The sequence below is a fragment of the Mustela putorius genome, unplaced genomic scaffold (assembly GCF_011764305.1).
Source record: "Mustela putorius furo isolate JIRA1106 unplaced genomic scaffold, ASM1176430v1.1 tig00000281_pilon_pilon_pilon, whole genome shotgun sequence".
NCBI lineage: Eukaryota > Metazoa > Chordata > Mammalia > Carnivora > Mustelidae > Mustela > Mustela putorius.
The window spans coordinates 28517256-28545122 of record NW_025421343.1 but is presented as its reverse complement, the minus strand read 5'-3'; the positions used below and the strand labels follow the sequence as shown (position 1 = coordinate 28545122).

At 51.8% G+C, this 27867-nt stretch overlaps 1 protein-coding gene across 1 annotated transcript in view; it reads left to right on the top strand.

Moving 5' to 3' along the window:
• Positions 1-15419, top strand: part of GALNT14 (polypeptide N-acetylgalactosaminyltransferase 14) — a 209396-nt gene extending 193977 nt beyond the window's left edge. The window contains exons 11-15 of the mRNA XM_004777897.3: positions 772-864; positions 4387-4470; positions 4905-5049; positions 13557-13676; positions 14836-15419. Of these exons, the coding sequence (XP_004777954.1) occupies positions 772-864; positions 4387-4470; positions 4905-5049; positions 13557-13676; positions 14836-14994 (601 nt within the window). The 3' untranslated portion in view covers positions 14995-15419. The remainder of the gene's footprint in view (positions 1-771; positions 865-4386; positions 4471-4904; positions 5050-13556; positions 13677-14835) is intronic.
• Positions 15420-27867: the final 12448 nt, after the last annotated feature.

The window sequence follows — 27867 nt, the reverse complement described above, 5'->3', positions numbered from 1 at the left end:
AGACCTCCATGGAAGACCTCTGCTCCAGACAGAACCGGAAATCTGCAGGGGCATGCCCTGTTGAATGAGGCCCCAGGGTCACAGATGGGGGCCCCAGCAGGGACTGCTCCTCCACTGCCCCTGGTGTCTGTTTTCTGATGGCCTCTTTCTTGCCCTGGGGCTCTTCTGGTACCACTGCCTCCCTGCTTGCTGTGCAGGGACACACAGCCTCCATGGCAGTCTCTCTCGTTTTCCGTGACCAGCCCTAGAGCAAACACCTGATGGAAAAGCCTAGTGAGCTGGCCAGATAGCTGACAGTTGGGCTAATTACTTGGTTCTTGACACATGTACCTTGCTCTAGGACGCTGTATGTGACCGGCTGTCCTGCCCAGAGCTGGGACCCCAGCCTTTGCCCTGCAGAAAGGGGGAGCACCTGGAGAGGGAGCCTGTGTGCAGAGGGAGGCAAGGTGGCCACCGCCGGCCCTGCCTCTCTCCTCCTGGTTCCTGGCAACACGGGCGTATGTGGTGTGTGGACTCTCCTCTCCCAGCCCCCTCCTCCTTTTTCTTTTTGAGCTGCAAAAGTTCCATTTCTGGCACAATTTTTCAGGTGTTACCTTTTGAGGAAGAGTTTGTCCTGTGTCTTGGAGTAAAGGCCCCTTAGGAGGTTGGGTGGGATGTGGCCGGGCTGAGCCCCAGTGGAGGAGAGCTGTTACTGGATCGTGGGGGCCCCTGGCTAGGTGATGCTGCTGCGTGTGCATACAAACTCCTCTGGGACACTCCCTGTCTCCCCAGGAACACCAAGCGGACAGCTGAGGTGTGGATGGATGAGTACAAGCAGTACTACTACGCTGCCCGGCCGTTTGCTCTGGAGAGGCCCTTTGGGAAGTAAGTGCCCATTCCGGCTGCTTTGCACGGGGGTCAGGAGGAGTGCTGGCTGCTGACAGCCAATGTATCTGGTCGCCCAGGCAGGGGCCGCTCTCTTTCACGTCTCTTCTTGTTCCTGCCCTCCTGGGGATGCAGGGATTTCAGCAGCTCTTGCAGAACAAGTGGCAACATGGGCCACTGCCCATGTGGTGATGGGGTGCCTTGCACCATGGACGGATGTTTCTTTTTCCATAAAGGTGGGGTGTGGGACAGGACGGACTTAGTCCCTCTAGCTCAGAGCTCCTCTTCCTGGTTCTGAGTTCCCCAAGGCCAAAGCACCCTCCTTCCTCCATGGAGCAGTATCCTACAGGTGTCCCCAAGAGTCGTGCTCCGGCTTCGTCCAGGTAGACGAGAACAGGGAAAGAATTCTGTGCCGAGGCCACAAAGGCTCTCCTGGGAGTGCTCCCCAGACTCTGAGAAGTGGGTTTTGTTGCCTCCATTTCACAGGACAGGAGACTGAGTTTTCTGCAGATTAAGCTACATGCCCTGATCACATCACTGAACCGGGGGCATGAGGCTCTAACCACCCCTGTCCGATCCCCAAAACCATATGTTGCATTCTCCACCACAGAACTGAGGAGAGAAAAATGGAAACTTCATCTGTGTTAGCATCTGATTATTTGGAGGGACAACCAGTGGCCTTTTGTCATGCCGATGTCCCTCCGCCAGACTAAGGCTGGGGAGTGGATGGGTTTCTCCCCCCTACACCGTGTAGGGGAGCCTGTCACTGCTCCGGAGGATTAAATCAGACTCGGCCAAAATGGCTTATGTCTCTGAAATTATAACTCCGTGTTGTTGCCCGCAGTTCAATCGCTCAGAACCTCACAAAGCATTTGTCCCGAGTCCTCGTCAAACTCCCGGCCCACGGACCACGGCTGTGCGTCTCCCTTTCCTCACCTCTCCCCATCCCTCCCTCCCCTGCTTGGTTTTGGCTCTCCTGCTTAGAGAGAGGCTTAAAAGACATCATCCTCAGATCTTTGGCCCTGTTGTGCATCTGTCAGCCCCTCAGGCAAAGTTTTCTCAATCCTGGATACACCTGACTTTGTACCTTTCCCTCCTCCCTTCCCTACACAGGCTGCTGAAGGTTCTGGAAAGTATCAGCCGGTGCTGCTAACACACCGTGGCCATCACGCTCAGGCAGGACCTTAGTAGACTTGTCAGTCGTGCTGCCTTTCCCGGCCATCATTGTCCCCAGTCCCCATTTAAAACTCTCCTGTCTCCCTACCCCTCCCCCCAAGTCCACCTGTCACTCACATCAGATGACATCTGTTTTACAGCTGAGAGAGACGGCATTGACTTCCCAAGACAAACCGACCGGGAAACTTTGCTCTCTCTGCCGCACTCTTCTTCCATCTCCTGAGACAGGTGTGCCCCCTGCCGTGTGAGACCCGCCCTCCACTTGTAACGGGCTGCCCTTCATCTGCATTCCTTCCTAAATCAACACTTGTCCAGCTCCCTCTGCCTGGATTCCTCCTCTTCTGCCTCCTGGCTCAGGGCTTCTTAAACTTTAATACACACAGATCTCCCGCGGCTTTTGTTAAAATGTGGTTGTTGATCCCCTAGGGTGGCATTTCCAGGAAGTTCCCAGGTAGTGTCTGAGGGCCTGTCTGGACAGAGCAGAGCAGAGCTCCAGGCCAGGCCAGTGCTTCCCAAACTAGCCTGCACCCTGCAGTCATCCAGGGGGCTTCGGAAGCTATGGGTGCCGCTCCCAGAGAACTGCTCCGGTCTGGGGTACAGCCTGGGCTGGAGAATTGTTGAAAGGCAGCCCCCTGCCCGCACTCCCCAGACTCTGATATGCAGCCGGTGCGGACACCAGTGTTCTAGGAGACCCTGCCTTCTGCTGCCTCATCCCTGATCTGTCTTTGCTAATGCACAGTCCCCATCAGCATTTAAACTGATTCAGGGTCTCACATCTTAAAACTTAAATGATTTAAAAAGGAATAGGAGGGAAGAAAAGAAAGTGTGCACTTTGGGAAGCTCATGCCCCACCTCTCCTGAGTGTGCTTGGAGACCTCCCCTGTCCCTGAGAGCCCCTTCCCGACCACGGTGACCGTGCCTACAGTCTCCGCCTGCCTGGTCCTGCTGCGGCCTCACTTTTCTCTTTCCTGCCGTGTTTGTGGTCCTCCCCGAGGGTCCGTCATCGCCGTCTCTGTACTGCGCATTCCCCCTGGCGTTCACCACCGCTTCTGTACTGCTGACTCGTGGGTCTCTGTCCCTGACCTGGGCCTCTCATTCTGAGCCGTAGCCCCTTCTATCCCACTGCAAACTGGACATCTCCACTTGGACAACTCCCAAGCTGCTCCAGCTCCAATCCTAAAGGGAACAGCCACGGTGCTTCGAAACATGCTCCCCAGCCTGTCTCCCCCAACTCCAGGAACACTCTTCCTCGTGTCCTCTGGCCCAAGTCACAGGTCTGGGTGTCGACCTTGACTCTTCCCTCCCCCACCCGCCCGGGGTCAAACAGCCCCTGAGCCCTGGTGCTGCGGCCTCCTTCATGCACGCAGCGCCAAGGTTTTTTGCTAAACACTGAACATTCAACTCTAAAGAAAAAAAACTGACATCATTCTTTGGCTCATGTTGCTTTGAGTCTGGTGAGGAAAGGTGGTTAGCGCTAAGAAGCCCAGTGTGGGCTGGAGGAGGTGAGGCTGGCCGAGTAGGGCCGGTCCTGTGGGCTCACCCAGGAAGCACAAGGTGCAAATGGGGTAAGGAAGGTGGTGGCGGGGATAAATGGAGGGACTTGACCTGTCCCTTCTCTCCATTCCGCCCCCAACTTCCCTGCCTGAGAGCACGACCAGCAGCTGGCTGTCTGCAGCCCCCTCCCACAGCTCTCCCTGTCTCCAGCCTTGCCCTGCCAGACCCAATCTCACCCCCTCCCCCGTGAGATGCTCTTAAAGTTCAGATGTCCCCACATCATGCTTTGCTTAAGCCCAGAACATACACACGTTCGTGAGTGCACACAACTCAGCCTCGCGCAACACTCTTCTCTGTTGTTCAGAAGCCCACCGTTGAGCACAATGCCTGGCACACAGTAGGTGCTCAATAAATATCTGATGAGTAAAGGTGTGACTGGGCCCCAGAACTAGCCACAGAAGCTGATTCTTTGAGGATGGGGTGGGCAGGAGTGGTATTCTTTGGCTGCAGAAGCCAAAGAGAGATTTGTGGGTAAGTAGACTCAGGGCCCCAGTGGTGAATCAGTGACAGACATACTACATGTTCTCCTAGCCTTGTTTTGAAAGAAAAGTAAAACATCCCTGAATCCTGTTTTTGAATGAAAGCACAAACCCTCCGTGTCGGTACCACACCATTGTGAGCTCCTGCTGTGGTCTTCTGGAGCTCTTCCTGGAGCTCTGGAACTCTCCCTGGGTGAGTTTCTCCATCACCCTCAGGAGAGACATGCTGGGCACAGCATGTGCATTTGTCTCTCAGCCTCATTCCTGCCACTGACCCATCTCTCTGTGTCTCTCCCGCCCCGCTTCCTGCCAGCATTGAGAGCAGACTGAACCTGAGGAAGAATCTTCAGTGCCAGAGCTTCAAGTGGTACCTGGAGAACGTCTATCCAGAACTCAGGTACATGCCCTGCCTTCTGACTTGTCAGGAGAGACCCTCAGCTGACTGGGTCTGGACAAGGGACATCCCATGGCCAGCTGGATACAGGGTGTTAAGTTTAGGGAGGTCTGAGGAGACCAGTTGGCTCCCCTTATTCCTGAAATCAGAAGAGGAGTTAAGTTCATCAGTAGCTTAAGGGCTGGAGGTTAGCAGCATTTCGCAGCTGCTGGGATTTGAGTCCCGGGTGTGACCTGAGGCTAGCACTGTCTCCGCGCCAGGCTCCGTCTGCCGTGGTGGCTCCTGGGTCTCTCCTCACTGCCTTGTGCCCAGAGGCAGCTGCCGACCCCGGGCGAAATGCCCCTGACATCCTCAGAACCCTGCCTCTACCTCTCTAGTGGCTAGTGTCACTCAGCCAAAGGGCAGTTGGTTCTCACGTCTCTGTGGCTTTCCTCCAGAATCCCCAGTGATTCCTCCATCCAGAAGGGCAGCATCCGACAGAGGCAGAAGTGCCTAGAGTCTCAAAGGCAGAAAAACACGGAGACCTACACCCTCAGGTTAAGCCCCTGTGTCAAGAACAAAGGCGAGGATGTAAAATCCCAGGTACGTAACAGGCAAGGGGGGCCAGAATGTGTGCGGGGACTCCGCCTCCGCCACCTGCTTTTATATGACATCAAGTGTCCGGTTATACCCAGAGCCTAGCCACAGGGCAGGAGAAGTACGACTTCCCCTCACTCTGGGACCAGTGTCACTCTACTGGGTTTCCAGAGGTGTCGAGTTTCTCTGAAGGACAGAGATTCTCCTGCAGTCCTCTTTTCTCTCTCTTTTTTTCTTTGCTGGCTCCCCTGCCCCACTTTGATGGGTTCGTGGTGAGTGCTCACGAAGGTTCTTAGGTCATTATTCTTTTCTCTGGAACCGGTGTCTTGGAGATTTTATCCAAGCTTCCAGCTTTGGCCCCGCCCTCTCTGTTTCATCAATGCACAAATCCTAGTTTTCATCCCTCCACAAACTGATCCATTCACTCCATAACCATCTCTGTTCTCTGCTAACTGGGAAGACACGGAGATGAGTGGCTAGGTCGCAGGTCTCTGTGGGCCCTTGGGGGATCGAACACAGGAACAAGCAAGTAAGCAGCTGTTCTGTTCAACTCTGTCCTGGATGGAGTTCAGTCCAGGCTGCTCTAGAAGCAGTGAGAGACGGTCTTTGCCATATGCACAAGAGTCAGGGACGTCTTCCTGGAGGACTTGATAATGAGCTGCATCCTGAGAAAGGAGTAGAAATGGGCTCTGTGAGGAGGGGGAGAAGGAGCAGCCCAGGAAGGAGAGCACGCGTGAAGGCCTGGGCTGGGTTGGGTGGCCTGCGCGAGCCCATGGCCACCGCAGCATCGTCTGTGGTTCTAGTAGATGGACGGCTACGAGCAGCAGCCTGGCCCCACAGCCACCTCCCTGTCCCACTCCTCTCCGTGTGACTATCTTCGCCCGAGCTCCACGGCTCCAATCCCCACTGTCTGCTCTGGCTCCATTTTCTCCTGGTCGGCTTTCCTTAGCAGTGGCATTGGTGAGGTTTTGGGCCCGATGGTTCTTTGTGTGGGAAGCTGTCCTTGCTCTAAGGCCCACCTAGCAGCATCCCTGGCCTCTGCCCCCCAGGAACACCTCACATATGCCAGCCCTGACTAGCGAGCTGTCTCTAGGCTACACCAGACACCCCAGGGCCAATAAAACCACCCAGATTTGTGGGGGGGGGGGGTGCTGGGTGGCTCAGTCGTTAAGTGTCTGCCTTGGGCTCTAGTCATGTTCCTGGGATCCTGGGATCGAGCCCCACATCGGGCTCCCTGCTCATTGGGGAAGCCTGCTTCTCCCTCTCCCACTCCCCCTGCTTATGTTCCTGCTCTCACTATCTCTCTCTCTGTCAAATAAATAAATAAAATCTTAAACAAAAACAAAAACAAAAACCGCCCGGATTGGGAACCACCGTGTTAGGTTCAAACCCTAGCCTCTAGTCTCTGCCCCTCGTCCCCCCTGCCGACACATCACCATCAGACCATTGTTCTTCGCCTCAATACAGGCTCCAGGGCCCCCCCCCCCCCCGTGGCCTCCCTCAGAAACACACCCCCTGGCGTTCAAGGCCACGCAACCCTGGCCTCCCACTCGCAGTGACTTTTCCCAGACCCGTCTCTCTGCTCCAGCAGGACTTGGGAGGGGCTGCCTGAGCTGGACAGGAAAAGGGGAAGCCAGCGGAGGTCTCCGTCTGGCTTTAGGGATGGTCACAGGCTGGGAACGGCACTGTTTACTCAGGTGGCATTTTGTAAATCGTTGTGAAGAGCTGAGTCATGTCCCTATCTTCTGAAGCCGTGTGTGGGCGCTGTTCATAGGGGATCCCAACGGCCAGAATGTTGTCACCCTCCACCCCCCCGATCCCTGAGATGGAAGCTTGCTCGACCTGCCTTCAGCAAAGCAGTGGCTTTCCTGGTACTTAATGCACAAGGAAGTAGAAGGAGGGGAGCCATAGTTAAATCTGGGTCTCTCGGGGAGGGGCTCTCCAGTCTCCAAAAGATGCCAGGCCTTTACTTAAGTGGAGAGTCAAAGTACCCATTGCACCTGACCTTCCAATGGCACAAGAAAGGGGAGGAAAAGCAGTCATCCGTGGGAAACTAAGGGTGATCCTAGTAACAGTCTTTGAGCCAAGAGTCCTTTCTAGATGCTAGGGCCAAGCCATCACTCCTTCTCGCTTTGAAAAGAACAGTTGAGTTTGCGCAGCAGGAGTGTAAATTCTGGGAAAACGGAAGAAGACTCTGAGATCGATGTTCCGTCCGCTTGCACAGAGGACAGTGAGGGCCCGTGGTGCTCCTGGCCCCTGGCTGCGTGTCGGGGGACAGGGAGGGCCTGGGCTGGATTAGACTCAGCCCCCTTCTAAAGTGGCCCATGGCCAATCGCGGGGCTGGGATGCACGTCCAGGTTTTCTGAAAGTGTAAACCCGCTTTAGACAGATAGAAATCTACATAACTATTTCTGCTAGAATAATCCCCGCGTGTACATGTGTGTGCATGTGCGTTTACACATGCGTGTGAGCCCTACACCCTTGTAGGGCTGACCTGTCTACCTTTCTCAGCCTTTCAGTAGCTTCCCTCCTTCCGGCATAAGAAAGACAGTCCCGTCTTTGTGTTCGCCAATCCTTTCTGCCACCGCGGTCGGGCTCCAGGAGTTCTCTCTCTCTCTCTCTGACCCTGCTCTGCCTTCTTGGCCCCTCCTACATTTCATTTCTCCTCTTGCACAGCCTCTTGGCCTGTCCAGAGCGGGTCTCGCCCCTTTGGGCTCAGCTGTGTGTAGTAGGGACTCAGTCTGCCTTTGGGAGGACTGATGCAGGGTAAGATCTACCCGGATCCTGCAATCCGGTTCAGGCCATTTGGGTGGAGGATTCCGGGGTTCCGAGATATCTGGAGTAAAAGAAAATCACGGGGTTCAAGCCAAGAGCTCAGAATTGTGCTTCTTGCTGGCTACGTGCTCTCAGGGGTGTGTCCCCCTCTGGCACGTCGGTGTCCTCATTGCTGAAATGAGACAGTCAGACCTCGGCCTCGGATGCAGGTTCATGCCCCTGCCCCACCCCCCGCCCATCCATCCCTACCCCTGTCTTACTTCTCTTTCTTGGCCGGCTTGTCAACCTTGGGAACAAAATGTTTAATCTTGGTGTGTACAGAAGACATCGGCAGGCTCATACCTTGGGTGGAGTACAAGAGAAATACATCATCAGTTTGCAAACCTGCTGAGCCCAAGAAGCCTCCAGGTTAACAAGTTTCCCCTTAACTTTATTGGATTCTCTGGAAGAATATGTGTGTGAAAAATGGAAGGAAGACAGGTGCACCAATCTCACTGCTATCCCCAATTTAAAGACAGGGAGAAAAACGGAAAAACTTCGCAGTGTGTTCATCTACCTGCATTCCGGGCAGTTTGGGCTCCTGGCTTGGGAAGGATGCACATGGGCAGCTGGACATTCGGGTGGGCAAGAGAAGGTGGGCCTCCTTCTCCAGCCCCAGCAGCAGCCACTCTCCAGCTCGGCAGAGGACCCAGCATCAGATGTACTGGGTGTGGGGTTTTAATCATACGCATATAAAGTGTATCTGACAGCTTGGGTTGAAGGGATAGGATGAACCAGAAATAAAAGACCCCAACAGCGAGTCCAGGAAAGGTCCCAGTCAAAAGCAGGAAGCATGTCTCTGAGCCCGCTGGGTCACACTGCTGCTGCTGGTCAGCAGGGAGAGGCAGCAGTCTGTGTCTGTGCAGCTGACACTGTCCCCAGTCAGTGTGTTTGCATGGACCTTTGGGAACCGATTGCACCAAGAGGCTGGCTGAACTAAAGCGTAGCCACTTTACGTTCCAGACACCGTGTCTGAAGAAGGCTGCGGGGGTGTGTGTGGCCGTCAGTGTGACCTAAGTTCTTCAAAGCCAGTGGTGGCCCCAGAGGCTCTAGGCTCAGGTTCAATCTCACCGAGAGGGCCGTGTTCATAGTCAACCCTGTGGTCTGCTCCTGGCGTTGCCTAGACTGACCCCCGCTCTCTCTTCTCTTCCATGAAGTCGTACTCGCCTCCCAGGATCACTGTGAATGTGAAGCATCTAGAACCAGAGGCCCTCAAAAATGAGTGGGTTTGCCCATCTAACCACAGCACACCCAGCAGTGTTGCTCGGCATTTGGGGTCTTTTCCCCGTCGGGTGTAGTTCCCCACACAGAAGAGCGTGTGGACGGGGAGCTCACCACCATCAGTAACTGATTCAGGTTTATGTGTTCATGAAAGCACAGCCCCTGCCTTCTCCCCACGTGTGAATGTTTGCCCCCTCACCCAACCCCGGCTCCTCCCACGTGTCACCAAAGCACTGTCCCCAGAGACTGCGCCGGAGCCAGCCACTGGCCTGCGGGTTCCACAGGCCTCATCTGGGTTAGTTATCCCACGGCCCTCCGAGCCCTGTCCTGTTGGCCCCGCCGTCTCACAGATGCGGTAAGTGAGGCTGAGAGAGGTGGACCCGCTCTCCCTGGGTCAGACAGGAGGAATGGCAGGCCTTCCGCTTCTAGGGACCAGGCCCTTCCCACGAGGCAATGGTGTTTCAACCCCAGCGCTGTTGGCATTGATACCAGATAATTCTGTGTTGTGGGGACTATCTGTGCACTGTAGGGGTTTGCCAGCATCTCTGCCCTCACCTGCTGGGTACCAGTAACACAACCCTCCCCCTAGTCATAGTCATCAGAAAATCATGCCTCCAAATCAAAAAAAGGCCTCCAAACATTGGCACATGGTGGGTGGACGGACAGATGGACGGATGGTTGGATAGAAAACAGAAGTGAGATCAGCCCAGTCGAGAGCTGCTGCCCCCGGCTGGGTGCTGGTTGCCAGGCGGGGTGCTGCGGCCTGCTTCATCCCAGCCCTCAAAGGCTACATCTGGCTGGTATTGCCCAGAGAGGAGTCTCCTGCCCCCACCTGCCAGGCCACTCCCTCCTCTACACGCAGGGGCCGTCCTCCAGAGTCTCCCACTAAGCACAGAAGGCCATTAGCCTGTCCAGCCTGGACCACTGCACCCCATCGTTGGCTCCCCTCTTCCAGGGCAGGGGCAAAGGAGCTAGAGGACTAGGAGTGAACCTTCTCCTCAGCCCCTTACTGGCCAGTCCGTGAGAGGGTGAGGCTGCCCACGCCGCCTCTGGGTTACCTCCCGTGGGTAGGGCCGTGTCTGTGCGCTGTGGGCCGGAGAGGGCTGTGACTTGGCCAGACCCCCCTAATGAAGCCGTCAGCCCATGGCCCAATGTACACTGATCCCTGCCGGGCCAGCCTGAGCAGCCCCTGCTACCTTCTTGAATCCATTTCTGACTCTGGGATTCATTTAATAAACCCATTCATCACAGGCCATTCTGGAGGCCTGACAGGCTGCAGAGTGGGAATCGGGGAACCTCTCGTCGCTCCCTGCCCCCACCTGCTTCTGTGTTCTGCTTCCCTCGCTCCTGTCTTGCAGATGTGGCCGGAGAGCTGTGTTCCTCTGAGAAATTGTGAGGCTGAATTAGTTCACTGCCAGTAAAGCACCAGCTAATGGAAAGTCCACTTGGTGTAAAGGCTTCCATCCCCCATCTCTGCTTGTGCACCTCCTCCCCTTGGGGATCTTAAGGTGATTTCTTCCAAGTCCAGCCCCAGCCGGGTACCATCTACACTCCTTCCCGCAAGGCATTAGTGGACGGCGTGTCTCAGATGTCAAAAGAAGGACCACTCCCCTCCCACCGTCACAGCACCCCCACACGTCCAGTGTTTAAAGCCCCTGGGTTTTTATAGAAGAAGAAATGCCAAGATGAGATTTTCAGAAATTGTGGTATATTTCAAGTGTTTATGTTTAATTTATTCTTTTAACATAAAAAAAATACAGAGTCAGTGTATTGTAGTAATCAAAATAATTACAGGATTTATTTTTCAAATGCTAATTCATGGCTCACAGCAGCTGTGTGGGGGGTAATGGGTCAGAGAGACGGACCTTACCTTCTTGCCACATCTCTGACTGTTTAGGCTCATTTCTCGACAACGGCAGCAATCTAAAGCTGAGGCTGGTTGTATATGGTGGGCCCGGGCAGCGGCTGGCTCCCTGGCAGACCTGCCCTTGGACTTGGGCCTGGGCTTCAGGCCTCTCTCGCCCCTTCCTGTACAGAATTCTCTGGACACATGCCCAAGACCAGCTCCCACCTTCTAGATCACACTCCTAAAGACCAGAGCCCCAGAATCCCCCATCCAGATGGCCCGAGCCTGATATCAGGCCCTACATGGATCGCCGGAGGGCACAGTGTGCCCCTAGTACACACTTAAGCCTAAAGGGGGCTTTTAAAGGGGAGTGGCCAAGCGAGCGTGGGTAAGCATATAGGGGAGCTGATGATGGGGCGTGGAGCCAGGATGGGGAGAAGAGGGGAGCAGGCCCGGGAAGCCAGCTGTGTGTGCCCCTCTGATGCGGAGTCTGAGCATGTGGGCCTCCATTCCTACTCTTGCCCCGTGCCCATCCTTGTCGGGGAGGGGCCTGCTCTCTTGGCTGCCCCCTCCCTCATCCCCCACACAGGGTGTGACCTTTGTTTCCAGTCTTGTGTGGCTGCCAGTGGGAACTGGCTGGCTCTCTGCTGTGGAGGTGGAGGTGATCTATAGTGTTCTTGTTTACAACCCAGAAGAGGGAGCTCGGGGACAGGCATTACCTGTGATTACACTGGGATAGAAGGAGCTGGGACTCTGGGGGCAGCAACAGCAAAGGAGCCAGAGAGAGTTGGTCAGAGAGAATTGTATAATTTCTGTGAGCCTCTCATCATGCAGAATGGGAACGATAATAATAATACCTATTTGGGATTCTTATGAAGGACAGGATTCTTATGAAGATTAAAGTCATCTGTGCTAAGCCCCCAGGACAGTGCCTAGGCATAGCCAGTGCTCAGGAAATGCTGGCCGTCGGTAACAAGCTCGTGATTACTGCGTCACCTCTGTGCACACAGACGCCTTTCCCTTCTAGCTAATCCCGGAGGGACGGAAATGTCATGTATAGTGTGGTGATGTTCAAGTCCAGAGGAGAACTTCCTGATACGTCCCAAGGAGTACATTTCATTACATTTAGTATTAAAAAATTTAAATAGATATAGATCTAGAACTAGATGGTAGAGTAGCCTGTAGCCATCTCTAGGCTTCAGGAATTCTCAACTCACAACCAGTATTTTATCCATCTGTATTTCCATCCCCCCGTCCCCCAGGGAGTGCCTTCTGGTCTAGGTCTTCTCCCAACACTGGCTGAAAAGGGACATGAGAATACACGTGCAGGACAGTGGCTCCCCCTAGGCTGGTGGCACCATCCAGGTGTCAGGGACAGAGAAGGTCCCAGATCAGGAGAGGCAGGGTTCTGCATCCAGGTGGTCCGGTGAGGCAGCAGAAGGACACAAGCCTGGGGGCAAGGAGGGGGACAGGCCAGGGCACAGAAAGACATCGAAGATGTCACCAGATGGCCGAAGTCAGGAGGGGTGCAGGGGCCGGAGGGGGAGGCTGCCGTGAGCTAGAGAATGTGCAGAATGAGGAGCACATGACAACAGTCAGCTTACGGGACACATGGCCCATAAGAGCAAGGGCCCTAGCTAAGGGACCCTTTTGTCATTCTCGGGCCAAGGAGAAGCAGCTGACCAGCGGCCTGGTCCAGGGGCTGAGGGTCAGCTGGGCAGCAGGCGTGGAGTGGAGAAGGTGCCCGGCACTTGACAGGTCCTCTCTGCAGCTCTCCCCAGGGTATCCAATTCACCGCTCACCTTCTTTGCCCCATGGTAAGGCTCCTACTTCACAGCCTGGGAGAGATCGTATGGAGGCTTCCATTTTTGTCCTTCTGACCTAAGAACTCAAAATACTTCGGGTGCCTTAGCAGCTTGTCGCTTCTCTGATCTCTGGCACTGCATGGAATAACCGAGAAACATTCTTTGTAATGACCCTCAGAGGAAGTGCCCCTTTCCTCTCCCCACACTCCTTGTCCATGGACTTTCTCAGCTTCTCTCCCTGTAGGGGCTCTGGGGCCCAACGTTCTGTTCTCCTGGAGTGCTGGAGTGCTCCCCTCTGCGGGGATCATGTTATGCCCAGTGACCGGCTCTCCCTCTGCCCTTCCTCCACTCCCTCCCTCGGCACACTCCCTCTTACCTCCCTCCTCACACCTGCCTCCTGTTCCTCAAGCCACTCCTTTTCAAGGAAGGAACATTCTAAAGACAGCTGGGGGTGGCCTGCCCCGGCAGCTGCTTACACTGTCAAGGGTGGGCAATAGACACACATCCAGAGAAACTAGAGACCCCACGGCTGGGCTGGAGCATTGTTCAGGCTTCCCCTCCTCAAGCCCAGAATTGTTCAGCAGCCCCCAGAGGTGGCCTCTGTGCCCAGACCGGTCCCCTTCCCAGGTGTAGGGATGGGGACTTCAATGGGGACATGATCTGGGAGTTTCTGGGTAGTGGGTCCCATTTTCCAAGGCGACCTTGTTGACAGTCTCTTCCTGCTGGGACCTCCAGTGCTTTTTACTCTAATTCTCACATAGTCCCAGATGTGTCTCACGAGGTTTCCAAGGATCCTAATATGAACCTTCTGGCCTCTTCCCCTCCAGATATGGGCCTTCACGTACACACAGCAGATCCTCCAGGAGGAGCTGTGCCTGTCCGTCATCACCGTGTTCCCAGGCGCCCCAGTGGTTCTTGTCCTCTGCAAGAACGGAGATGACAAGCAGGTGAGAGCTCGGCGGGTGCCCTCGGGGCGTGGTCGCCTTCAGTGACAGGCAGTCCTGTGTAGGTCCAGGTCTCGTGTGCAAGACCAGGGAGAAACTCTAGAGGTGGAGGGGCTGATCAGAAAGGGGCCCTTCTGGTTAGGGGGTGCACCTGCAGCATCAGTCAGCTTGGCCCTGGATGCCTGTGGACCTGGCTGGGCCCCAGTGGGCATGTGTACCTCATACTTGCCTGTCCAGTGCCTTCACCAACCTGGCATCCCTGAGCAGGAAGGCATAGGGACAAAGCCTTCAGGACCGCAGGATGAGTGGTACTGGAATCTTGGCCTTTGGGGGGCCTTGGGCCCTGGCAGGATGTCCACTTTGGGTGTGCCCTGTGCCCTGTCGGGCCTAAGCTGTTGACCCCATGCAGTCACCTGCTCCCTGGGCATTGGCATTAAGGAGATAGACATTCAGATGCCATTGTCTGGCTCACCGGCTGTGTGACACTGGACTTAGTTTCCTTCCTCTCTGAAATGGAGGTGATGAGGCCCCCCACATGGGGCAGCTGTTGAGAGAGATTAACGGAAGTGGGCCATTGTCCCCGTGCCGTGGTGGCTCCCCAAACCATGTTTGTCCCCTCCTTCTTTGTCACGTGAGGTAAAGTCTCGGGGGGGCAGCGGCACAAGACCCCTCTCTCTGTTTGGGTCCTTTGTGTGCCAAACGGCTATGGAGGAATCCAGGCTGCTGGCCTCAGGTGCTGCCCAGAAGCCCCTCTGCCTTCCTGTGCCCCTCCTCCACTGGCTCCCACATCTTCCCGACGTGCAGACACTGGCCGCACAACGTTTCTTTGGTTGTTCCCATGACTCACGTGCTTCTTGTTCTCTGGCCTATTGCTTGGAAAGTTATTAACTTCTAATGAGTTTTCCTACCAAACATAATGATTTTGCTTTTACTTTTTTATCCAAAAACAAAAAAAACAAACCAAAAAACAACAATAATGCCTGGAAAAGCAATTAGTTGCAATTTTATTCCTCCACGAGACTGTGAAAGTCAAGTCTCTGGGCGACCCTAGCCATGTGCCATAAACATGCCTGATTGTTCTGGAACTCCTGACATCATGGGTAGAACCTGGGCCCTTAGCCAGAGAATCCTGGTTCATGCTCTCTCCTCTCCATCTTCTCAGCAATGGACCAAGACGGGCTCCCGCATCGAACACATAGCGTCCCATCTCTGCCTAGACACGGACATGTTTGGTGATGGCTCTGAGAATAGCAGGGAAGTCGTGGTCAACCCGTGCGAGTCATCACTTATGAGCCAGCACTGGGACCTGGTGAGCTCTTGAGGACCCGAGCCGGAACCAGTGGAGCTGTGGGTGCTGTTTCCCCGGATGCCAAGCAGACTGGAAATCAGGCTACAAGCAGCCCACAGCTTCCGTAGATGCTCTCAACGGGGAGGTGGAGGCAGAGCCCCCGGGCAGGAGCAGATGTCTCAGGGAGGATGGAGGAAGGGATTGCAAGCCAAGTGGGGCTCAGAGACAGACACCCGTGTTCTCCATGCTGTTCTGTTCCAGTCCTGGCCTGGTCGGCTCCCGCCTGAGATCTGGGGAGAGAGCTCACACGGGGAGTGTTACGTTGTTCCCTTTCCGACAGAGGAGGCCAAGGAGAAAAGCATTTTTTGTCACGAGGCCAGGACTAAATTGAGAGAGAAAGAATAGCGGTTGTTTTCAAAACAAATAAAGGAACCTTAGAAGTTTTCTCTGTGCATCTCTTTGTTTCCACTAGTGTTAGCACCGCGCTGAGCTGAGTTCTCCATTCAGAGGGAATGCTGGCTGCCATGACAGGCCTTGTGACCTTAAAAAGACACACAACTTCTCTGGCCCTCCATCTCCCAATACGTCACATTGGGGAACAGGAACAGATCCGTGGTTCTTACCCAGGATTACAGTCTCTCACCTGGAGAAATCGTGTCTGTTCAGGGCTCCAGGTTCCTGCTTCAGGAGATTCCAGTGGGGTCCAGACTCCCCCACTGATTCTTTTTTTTTAATAGTTTTTTTTTAAGATTTTATTTATTTATTTGACAGAGAGAGAGATCACAAGTAGGCAGAGAGGCAGGAGAGAAAGGGGGGAAGCAGGCTCCCCGCTGAGCAGAGAGCCAGATGCAGGGCTCTATCCCAGGACCCCGAGATCACGACCAGAGCCGAAGGCAGAGGCTTAACCCACTGAGCCACCCAGGCGCCCCTCCTCAGCTAATTCTGATGCCTCCCTCCGTTCCCCGGTTGGAACCACTGCCCTAAATGTCTCCCTGGGCCCTCGTGGTTTTATAGTCTGTGGCCACTAGCCAGGTGTTTCTTATTCTAATAAATCCCCACTGTGTCCTGGGAATTGGGTACTGTGTTTGTCCACTCTTATTAGTTAGGGTTTAAGAAAAGAACCAACCCAGGGGCACCTGGGTGGCTCAGTGGGTTAAGCCTCTGCCTTCAGCTCAGGTCGTGATCTCAGGGTCCTGGGATTGAGCCCCACATCTGGCTTCCCACTCAGCCGGGAGCCTGCTTCTCCCTCTGCCCCTCCCCTAGCCCGTGCTCATTCTTTCTCTCTCAAATAAATAAATAAAAATCTTTAAAGAAAAAAGTACCAATCCATATTATTGAAAAACTCCCCAAATAAGCCCCTACATTCTCTGCCGAGGTTCATTTGCCACAAGCTCTTTGGGAATGGTCTTAGTTATCTACTGCTGAGTGACAAATGACCTCCCCAAAACAGCAACTTAAAATGACACACATTTGTTATCAAACAGTTTCAAGGGCCAAGAATCCAGGCACAGCTTCGTGGGGTCCCCTGCTTCAGAGAGACTGAAAAGACTGCAGTCAAGGTGTTGTCAGAGGCCCTTGTCATCTCAAGGTTCAACCAGGAGGCTCTGTCCCAGGCTTACTCCATACTTGTTGGCAGCATTTGGTTCGCACGGCCTGCTGACCAGAAGCCGCCCTCAACCCCTTGCTATAAAGGCCTCTCCAACCTAACCACTCAGTTGACTGGAGCAAGCAAGCCCAGGAGCAGGAGATGAGGATGCCAGCAAGATGCAAGTTACTGTCTTCTAGAACCTAATCTCACAATAGTCTGTCCATCGCTTTTACCACCTTCTATGAGATACAAGCAAACCACTAGACTCGATCCACACTTAAGGGGAGGGAATTACACAAGAGAGCTGATGCCAGAAGGGGGAATCATTGGGACCCATTTTGGATACTGGTTGTCACAGTAACTATTAGGCCCTACACAGGTGTCTGTCTCCTCTCCATCCAGAAAGCCTTCAGGGAGGGCCTTGTTCAAGCTCATCATTACTGAGGACTGCTACAGGGTAGGAAGTCACAGGCCGAGTGTGCACACCCAGAATCTTCTCTACAGGTTGTATTTGTGTATACAGTCTTCCTATGACCTTCTTTAGTTATGATTTGGCTCTTTTGTGGGGTTATTACATTCCCCGCTACAGAAAGGAGAGGAAGCCATGAGATAGACAAAGACATCTATTGAAGAAGAGTTTGGATGTTTCCTTGAGCTATGTCTACAGGGTTTAAACTGGCCTTGCAGAGAAGAAGGAAAAGTCCAGATAGGTTCAACAGCACCCCTCCCCTGAGTAGGGGAAACAGGCACCACACTAAGAGAACCCAAGGACCCAATGCCCTTGCCCATTCTTGGTCTCCGTCTGTGTCTCTGCCTGTCCTTGAGTTCCCTGGTGGCAGCAAGGCTGTTGCTTGCCTTACTTCCACCACTGGGCTGGGCACATTAAACTCTCAGTGAAAGCTTTCCTAAATGGATGATTGGAAAAACTCTACCTTGCCCAAGATGAAGTAACTTTAGTCACATTTTACTACCCCTAAAAAGTTACAGAGTGTAGGAGGCTCTAAATCCCTTCTTGAACACCCAAGGAAATGAGGAAACATCCCAGGAAGACACGCATTTTTTATCTGGGCTGCTTTGATATGGCCAATGAGCTAGCCCTCAGCAATGCCATTGACTTCAGCCATCCTACTGACCTCCCTCTTACTAGTGAAAGGCCTTGGGATAATAATGAAGCATGTGGACAATAAGCCACTAATGGAGACATGGACGGTTCACATGTGAGCTATAGGGCTTGTGTCTTAAGGCTCCTGTAGCCAATTGTAGGGGTGACAACTCTGATGAGACAAACAGGAATCCTGACAACCACGTAGAGTTACCCGTTCACTCAGCTGTTGGTGATGCAGCCAAAGCAAGAGTAATATACAATTTGAAAGCAGAAATAGCAGTAGTTCCAAACCTTCCCCAGCACAATTCAATGCTGACGAGGCCCTCATGGGACAGTGACCTGCTCTAAAACATCGTGGCCTGCAGTTGCATAACTGACTGGGTGTGGCCAAGCTTTGCGTGGTGGTCAAGTCTTTCAGTGGATGCTGAACAGAGCCCTCAGTCAACTTGATCATTGAATTTGGTGCCAAATTTCAGCAATCTGGAAGAGCATGCTCAGTAGGCCACCAGTAGTCATAGGTGAAAGTAAAAGTTTGTCAAATGACATCGGCCTATGAAAACAGAAGGGACCTACACTCTTCATATTTTAAAGTCTCACAAAATTGAGACCCCAAGTTTGGGGTCACTACCCGGAACAGCCTCACCACATTGCCCAGTGAGGAGGTGACCAGGTATGACAGAAGCCCCCTCACCTGGGATCACATCTGGCTAGTGGACTCAGATACAAACAATAAGGGCTGCTGGGGGCACCTGGGTGGCTCAGTTGGATAAGTGTCTGCTTCTAGCTCAGGTCATGATCTCAGCATCCACATGGAGCCTGCTTCCCCCTCCCTCCTCTGCCTGCTGCTCCCCTTGCTTGTACCCTCACTCTCTGTCAGATAAATAAAATCTTTAAAAAAAAAAAAAAAAAAGCCAGGGGAGAGGGTGCTGCTAAGTTATCTGACTGGTGTTTGTGCAAATTAGATGGGAGGGATTTTTTTTATACATACGTTTTTTATATATACTGGAAAGAAAAGAGGCAGGGGCTCTGTGCATGCTCAAGTGTCTGGATTAGAGTTGGAAGGATGATAATATCGAGTGGATGGGCAGAAATGGGAGCTTTTGGATAATCCTGGGAGCAGCATAGGTGGTCAAGCTGGTGCCATATCAAATCTGAGCCTTGCTCTCTTGTCAGTTTGTTTCCTTATGTGCCATGCAATTCCTTCGTGTGAGCTCATCTTCAACAGGAATCATTTTCTCTGGGCATCCCAGATGCCTGGGTTGTGGAGGCATTGGTCAGGGAAGGTTTGAGTCTGCCTCATTGACCTTAAACCAGTTTATACATTGATTTCTCTGATTATGGTTTTCACTCTGTTAAAGTAATGGGAATTTGGACCCCACATCTACACTTGGCGCCAGCTTGATTTCCAATCTTTTGCCAGTTATCTTTTCCCTACCCCAGTTATTGTCCTGCTGTCATGCCATCACCATTCCCCCAGCTGATGAGTGGGGACGATTAGCCCTTATAAACCACCAACAGTATGTAAGGTCTTGTTTCTGGTCCCAGCCACCCAGGAGCCCGTGGCCTTCACATCCTGCCTCTTCTTGGGGGTTGGAACCCCAGCCATCTGGATTCAGTTCCCCTTCAGCTCACACTCACCACCCTGGCTTTGAATTTGCACTCATTTTTTTAAATCTGGGATTTCCCATTCCGTTCAAGTGCAGCTGCAATTTCAAATTGTTTTATTGTATTTTATACAATATTTACATATGTGTGTGGGAGGGGGCTGCCTATATCCGCTCAGACCAAAATTCCTTAGTGTTGTAATTAGCTGTCACCACTGTCTTTCCTGCTGGCTCCGGGACACCATATCTTAGTGCAGACACTCAATAAATTTCTGTGAATGAGTGAGAGAATAAGCCTCTGATTCTTTAGTACCACTTCCTAATTACCTCCTGGCTATAGCTATCAGACATTAGGGCTTTAAAAAGACAGCAAAGACAGAAACGGAGGACCAAGAAGACAAATTTATAACAATGAAATCTTGTTATAATACCCATAGATTTAGGGATCATGCATATTTTACTTTGTAATGACAGAATTTAATACTGAAAGTGCTAACTGGAAAGAACTATCAGTAATGGAAATCTTTAATACTGCTGTAGAGCCCAGCAAGAGAGAAACTGTTCTCATAAACTCTGGGGGATGGTGACAGAAGAGTAGACGGGCAGCGCCTGCCTTTCATCTGCAAGAATTTCGGGCATTTTCCCCGGCAGCTGGCAGTGTGAGTCCTGGCTGGCCTTCACGACAGGCTCGCCCTTGATCTCTGGTCCATGTGGTTTACCTCTATTTAAGGCCCCTTCCTTCCCCCACTCCACACGCTGAGCCACTGCCCACGCACACCCCTGGAGAGCCAGTGCCCTAACCTGTCCGTTCCCTCAGCAAGTGATCACAGCCTGGGCAGCGAGCAGGCTCCCAGATGAGACAGTGAAGGTTTGAGGGTTCCAGGACAAGTCTAGCAGCTGCATCGACACGGAGGCCTCTGGGGCCTCACAGGGGGCGGGTGGGAGCCTCTTCTCTCCAACACTCAGAGCCAAACCTCGCGGGCTCCCTGGTGGTCCGAGGTCTCGGGCAGCCCGACTCGGATTAGCACCCTCCGAAGCTCCGAGCGCTTTCCCATTTGCCATGGAGCTGACTAATTTAATGAAGCCGTCACAGCACACACCTCAGGGCTTATTGGAAAAGGACTGGAGCACGACATTATTTCTCAGCAGTAGATTGCATCATTTTCATTTCACGGCTTTCCAATGGGAAATAATAAAACAAAATTACAAACACAATGAAGGAAGAAAGGAGGGCAAAAAAAAAAAAAAAAAAAAAAAACCACCACTACCACCACCAAAACCCTGGGCGAGAGACGCCTCATCTGTGCAGCGACAGGGCTGGTTACCTTATTCATCTGAGCCGGTAAATATTGTGTGGCTTGGCTCGGCAGGAAGGAGCAGCCCAGGACACCTCCACCTGCTGCTGGAGATAACGGGCGGCAATAACTCACTGTCCAGCGCGGCCGGGAGCGCTGAGCTCCCTTGCAGGAGGCTCGCTGCGTGGCCTTGTGAGACGTGCCAGCTGCCGAGGGCATCTCCCGCCCCAGGCCCGCCGCAGCGCCTGGGTGAAGGGCCTTTGGTGACAGGAGGGTGACAGGGTAGGGGAGGGGTGCTGTGTGCCGGGTGCCACCCCGTACCCGCTGGAAGACGACTTCCCGCCAGGCCTTCGCGTGTCCCCAGAGCTGGAGGGGAGAAGAAGAGTCCCTGCCCCCATCCTTTCCTGCAGGGTGCTTTGGTGGGACAAAGTGAGCTGGCAACCAGAGGCTGGGACAAGGGACAGATCAAGCAAGCTCTGTTCCAGAAGTGTTCTCCTTCAGTGAGCGCGCGGAGGGCGATGATCAAGGGAGTCTTTCTGGCAGGCCTGTCCTTCAACTTGAGGAGATGCCCTGGGCCTGTCCCCACGTGGAGGAGACCGAACCCTTTCGCGCCACCCACACCCAGGTCCTCTCCTGCCCTTTACTGAAAATAACTTTTCTTGTCCATGAATGCAGGAGTCTAAGGCCATGTGGAATGAGCTGCTTCTCTCCGCCATAGCCTCCTTCGAGGCCGACCCCTCGCCTGTGCCTCAGGCCTCCTCCAACCCTCAGATGATGCTGTCCCTTCAGCCAACCCTTCCCCAGTCACTGCGCAGTGCCCTATTTTCTCCTTCCCTGCCTTAGAGACAAAAGTCTTCCCTTGAGCCTGATCTCCCCCTTGTCTTCATTCCACGCTCTCTTCTAAAGCACCACAGTTAGCCCCAGGGGCTGGGGTCAGATAACGGAGCTTCAGATTCTGGCTCCTCTAATTCCTGGCTGTGTGACTAGGGACCAATTACTTGGCTTCTCTGAGCTCAATGTCCTCTTCTGTCAATGGGGCAATAGTCCTACCTATCCCATCATTTTCGTGTGAGATTAAGTGAAGTGGGGAGTTCTCAGCACAGAACCAGGAATATAGCATATCACATGTTTGTTGTCTTTATCATTTTATTGTGAGGATTGAACATCCATGTCCCAGACCCAGGGCAGAATGTCGAAGGCTGAGCTCAATCCTCAGAGGTCACACAGCGATCAGGCTGGGTCTGAGACTCCCCTGTAGGGTTGCCTAGGGTCACAGAGGACCTGACACCCAGCACCAATTCTTGGGCTTAGAATTGGTGGCGAGCCCAAGAGGGGAAGGAAGCAGAGGAGAGCAGTTGGGAAATGCAGTCCCTCTGGCCAGTCTTCACCCTTTGTTGTCTGCGGCCCTTGGCCATTTCCCTGCGCTGGGCATCTCATCATCGCCTGGGTTCATTCCAGGGAGAGTGGAGCAGGTCAACCAGCCGGTGGTGTAGAAGACACAGAAGAGAGTGTGGGTCTACCAGATGCCAGGTAGAAGATAAGATTCTGAACTTGATTGGGCAGGTAGCTGTGAGCCACTGAAGGTGGTACAGCAAGAGAGTAATAGTGACCAGAGTGTAAGAGGTGGAAGATGGATTAAGTAGCGGGAAGTAAGGAGCTTTGGAGGTGAGATTCTATGGAGAAGGGCAAGTGTGGGACTCCAGAAATAGTCTGAGAAAGATTATGGGGCCCAAACCATGTCACAGTCAGTCAGAGCGGAAGTAGACATGATTCTGAGCGACTTGGGTGGCGGCCACAGGAGGAGAGCAGGAGATGAGGGCAGCCACTGGAGAATGGCCCTTGTGCCAAGGGGGTCCTGTTCTGCCTCCTGAACAAATGCCCTCGTAGTCCCACATTTAATTGTTCTATTTGAGTATCTGATAACCAGGCTTAATTAGTTAATCATAAAACATTTTAGACACACAAAAGAAGAACAGTAACATAGCAACCACTCACATAGCCCTTAACTCTGTGCTCGGCATTGTTCAGAGAGCTTTAAAGATTTTAACTGAGTCAGTCCTCATGAAAGTAATAGCTACGTGGTAACAATACTACTATTATCTCTCTGTTTTACTAACGAGTAACTTGGAAGCCAAGAAAGTGAAGTAATTTGCCCAAGTCATACAATAGGTAGTGGACATGGGATTCAGGTCCAAGAAGTCCATTCCAAGAGCCTTGGGTTCCTAACCACTCAGCTCAGCTGCTCCTCGCATTAAATATAAGATCACAAATATTTGTGTTCCTGCCAGAAAGAAAAAACAATGGGGGGAGCTTTGAGTTCACCAGTTCTGCACTTTGAACAACTAGTGAGCCACACTGACCTCAGATTCGTTCACCCACCAACAATTTGGTCAGTAAAGAAGGGAGAAAGGAAATTAGCATTTAGTGAGCTATTATTATGTGCCAACTATATGCCTATGTGCTCTGCAGTCACTGCTTTGCTGGATGCGAACAGCAGTCTGCAGGGTAGATATTACCCTCATAATTTCACAGATGAGGAACTTGAGTCTCCGAGAAGTTAAATGACGGGTCAAGGTTGCCCAACTTCTATAAGTGGCAGAGTGGCCTGCCTCTTCTCAGTGCCCACGCTACCTCACAAAGTACATGGCAGGTCAGCCCCCCCAAGTGTATATGAAGATCACCAAGCAAGAGGTATTTACTAGGCACCTGTTGTATGGCTGGCGCTATACCCAGAGCCGGCCACCAGGCTTTGCCTTAAGAACAACAAACGGAGGGAGAAATAGATTTTATTTCAGGGAGAGTTGGGATAGGGGAATGACGTGCTCCTGGCTGTAACAGAGGTCACTGGCATGCAAGGGGCATCAGGGAGGGGATGGGAAAGCTTCACAGGGGATGGCATGGCTGAGAGGACAGGAGGAAGAGGAGGTACAGTGCCTGCCCCCCAGGGAGCCATTTTGGCTTCTCCACACTGTCTTTCGGTACCTGGCCCAACCCAGGCTCTAATACTGTGGGTTAGTTATCGGGCATCTGGGTGGCTCCGTCAGTTAAGCGTCTGTCTGCCTTCTGCTCAAGTCATGAACCCAGGTGCTGGGTTCAAGTCCTACAGTGGGGTCCCTGCTCAGTGGAGAGTCCTGAGTCTCCCTCTGCCCCTCCCTTTTGCTTGTGATTTCTCTCTCTCTCATGCTCTTTCTCTCTCTCATATAAATAGAATCTTTTTTAAAAATGGGCTCAGCATCTTTATGAACTTTTGACAGTTTGTTTTGAGGTTGGAGAAGAACGTGGAGCTAAAGGAAGACAGAGTCAGCCCCTCGGAAATCCCTTCTAGGCTCCCCAGCACAAGGGCCGTGGGGAGGCTAGCTCTCCTCTGTCCCTACACAAGTGGCTTGTGTTCTTATGGAACACCTCGGGTCTACCTGGGCTCCTACATTCCCACGGCGCCCTCTGCAAAGCTGATGTAGCTCTTGCTGCATGAGAAGCACCCCATTTATATATGTGCCCTCCCACTGTCATTTCTTTGTAAGATCCCTGAAGGATGGGGCCCACACGGCATCTGGCAGGGTCTGGCTCTCCGGGTGGGCTTGCCGAGCCTTCTGAACTGCCCTGAGTGGACCGAACCAGATTTTCCAGATGAAGCCACTCCTCTGCTTGCTTCCTGTGTCTAGTAGCCGGCTGGGATCATACACATCTTTCTTTCCAGAACAGGCACTGGCAACTTGGACGGCACAAAGAGGCCATAGTTCATTCTAACCACCAAGAATTCCTTCTGTTGGATCATGAAGCAAATGAAAAACTCTCAAATCTAACCTCTGCTGATGGAAAATCGGCCCTTCTGTCCCGCGGCCCTGGGGAATTGATGCTGCAAATCTAGAGCATTCAGAAACTGCCTTGAGGAAGCTCCCAGCTGCCTTCGGGGTTATATGCCCCCCTCCCCCGCCAGCAGGACTGGCCCATCTGAGAAGGCCAAGGCAGCAGGCCAAGCATCCGGAGGAATGACCCCTGATCACCTTCTCCTGCGACAGGTGACTTTGGGACATCCTGACCAAGTGGGCTTTGGGATAACAGCCCACCTATGAAGTGGGGCCTGGGGAGGGGAACTTTCAAGAAGACAAGGTGGGCACTGGCACACGCATTCCAACCACAGGACGTAGTCCACACTCCAGAACCAGAAGCTCCAATGTGGGAACATGTCTTGAAGTTCAAGTCCTTGCATGTGCTGGCGACCCCATGCAGTCAGACAGGAATTCTGTTACAAAACAGTCATTCCTTGGAAAACAGGTTTGATGACCTATGCCTCTTCTCTAGCTGTTCCTTCTCATGGCAACAGCCCAATCGCATGGCCTGAATTCTGTATTTCTATGGAAGAATGGAAGAAAAGTATAGATGACTTGAGCATGAACAGAACTTGGAAAGAGCATTTCCAGTCCAGCTCCAACTTCTTGGCAAACCTGTACCCAATCACCACAGCCACTTGCTTCCATTTCGAAATGTCTTTAGAAATTGCGCTCAAATCAGTACTCAGCAGGTGCCTACTTTGTGTAGGTAGCCAGGTCTTCTCGGGCTGCAGTGAGATAAAATGGGCACACACTGTCCTGTCCGTGAGCACCCCGCAAGGAAGGTGTTGGTTTCCTTCCTCATCTACAGAGCAGGACTCCGCCTTTCTGAGCAGTGTGGTAACCAGTCCTAGGACACGAGCGAGTGTTGACAGCCAGCCCAACCAGGCTGAACCCCACTTTCTTGAGCTCCAGATCCCAGATCCCTGTTCTGGTTTTCTTTCTCCAAGGAAGTTTAACCTTTTGAAAATCTAGTCAGGAAAAACAGGAGAACGGTGTTATATAGAGTGTAACTAAGAAGTTCAAAATGTCACACATTTTAAAAGTTATCTTTTCTGTTCATGATGAGAAGAGCTGAGGTTTTGAATTGATAACGGCTGGACTAGTGGATTGAAAGGAAAAAAAAAAAAAGAGAGGCCACTAAGGGCTACACCAGCTATCTTTGTCTTTTTAAAAAACTTGATTTTACATTTAATTATTTTTTTATCAGAACACTTGTTTGAAGTATTGTTTACATACAGAGATCTCCTATTTCTCATGCACCCCCTTTCCCCAGAGGCATCCATCCTTCACACTTGTAGGGCTTTCCCCTTGCGTTTACCTCTATAATTGAATATTACACAGCTGTTTCTTGAAATATCAATTGTAGACATTATCTATTGACTTTGTGCCATGGGAGATAAGGACTTCGTTTTTCCACACCACTGCCCACATTTCTCTTCTTTTATCCCAGTGACATATTTATAAAATAAATTTTGGCAAAATCAATAATCAGCACTTATACACTGAGCCAAATGGTAAATTATGACCAACCTCCTTTCTTTTACAATCCTTTGTTTTTCCCCGAATTAATAATTGCTTCTTCTTTTTCATGTCCCTGGTTTTCTGGGAACCTCTCACACTTTTCTCCAAGTTTTCCAACATGTCTTAATAATACTTCCTGGGATTTCAAGCAAATCCTCATTCCCTTTTATTTCCTTCTTCTTTCCTTAAGAAATTTCACTCAAGAGGCTCTCTGTCCAATGTCCCAGTGTTCCTGGTAGCGCTCTCTGCAGGTTGTGTGACATCCTGGAGATTCTCTTCTTTGATCTCTAATTTTGGTTCCCCTCTTTCCTGGATCAGAGATCTCATTTCTTGATTTCCTTTCTTTTTCTCTCTCTCTCTTTCTTTCTTTCTTTCTTTCTTTTTCTTTCTTTCTTTCTTTCTTTTTTTTTTTTTTTTTCCTAGACTACGTCCTAGAGGACATTCCTGAGACTGGGAGGTAAACTTTTTTGGATTTGGTTTTGTAAAGGTAAAATTCCTGAATTGTAAGAATGTCTTTATTCTGCTTCACATGTATTCTGTACTTTGGTTGTGTATAAAATACTCACGTGATGGTCCATTTCCTTCCGCATTCTGAAGGCATTGCTGTCAAGAACTATCTAAAGCTTTGCTTCCACTGATATCAGGGTACTCATTTCCTTTAGTTTCTTGCCTTTTTTTCCCTCCCTTCCTGGAAGACTTGGGACCATCTTCTTATACCTGGTCTTCTGATACTTCGACGTATCAATTTGGAGATTCCTGTATCCTACACTTCTGGAGATTTTTCTGATATATTTCTTCAGTTATACATGGTTTTCTTCTCTATTGAACCCTCTTATGGAATTCTCTAGTTTTCTTTGGATTTGTTTGTTTGGTTCATTCTCTGTCCTTTAGCTTGGAGGGTTTCCTCAAATTTCCACCTACTGTGAACATAAGGGTATACTTAAGAAAGAGACACTAACAGCCTGTCATCCTGTGTGCATGGACAGGGCATGCCACCTGGTGAGCTGAAACATAAGGTGATCAAAAATGATCTGGGCTTTTCATTGTGAGGAGATCCTCATGGTCGGTTGGTCAATATTAGCAGGTATTTACTCTTGGTTCCTCTAGGTTCTCTAAAAACATCTGATGTCAGATTTGGATTTCTGAATGTAAGGCAGGAGAAGGAGCTGAGCCACCACATTTCAGCAAGCATATTTTTGTGAAGGAAAAGAAATAAATACGTGTGGTAAACCAATTCCCCATGACCCTCGTGTCCTCACAGTAGTCCCATCCCCATCCCCATTCCCACTGTCTCAGGGGTGGGCCTTACCTTAGAGCCTGAGACTCTTATTATGGTACAGAGGAAATTCACCAGAAATTGACCAGATCAGCAGGATGTATGATTCAAATACTCACTGATTCACCTCACCTGTGCTCTCTCTCATACAGACATTGTCGGTCTTCGTGGGTCGGTCTGGGGGGCGTATCTGGCACAGGACATTCTCACGGGAGATCCAGAGATCCTGGTAGAAGCATTTCTGCATGGAGCTTTGTGAAGAAAATGACTGCTTTTCCTTTTTCTTTTTATGTCATTTGACCTTGATTTCTTGATCCTTGAGGTGGTGTTTGCCCTTCTTTTTAAAAATTTTCCTTCACGGAGTGTTTGTGAACTCATCACACTCACTTCCTGAGCTCCCTGCGGACCTTCTGCCTCTTGCTAAAACTTACATTAAGTCCTAAGTTTCAAGGTCACTCCCGTAGTCATCACCTGCATGTGTGCTCGCAGAGTGGGGAAGCCCATGAACTCTTCCAGCAGTGCCTCTGACTCACTCTATCCCCAATCTCAGTGGCTGGGGCCTGGGAAGCTGTACTTTGGGAAATTCTGCTAAGTGATTCTGGTGTCCTCCTAATTGATAGGGATCTGTATATTTTTGCCTGTCATGACTGATGCCTGAATTTGGAGTTCTGATGACCTAAGCCT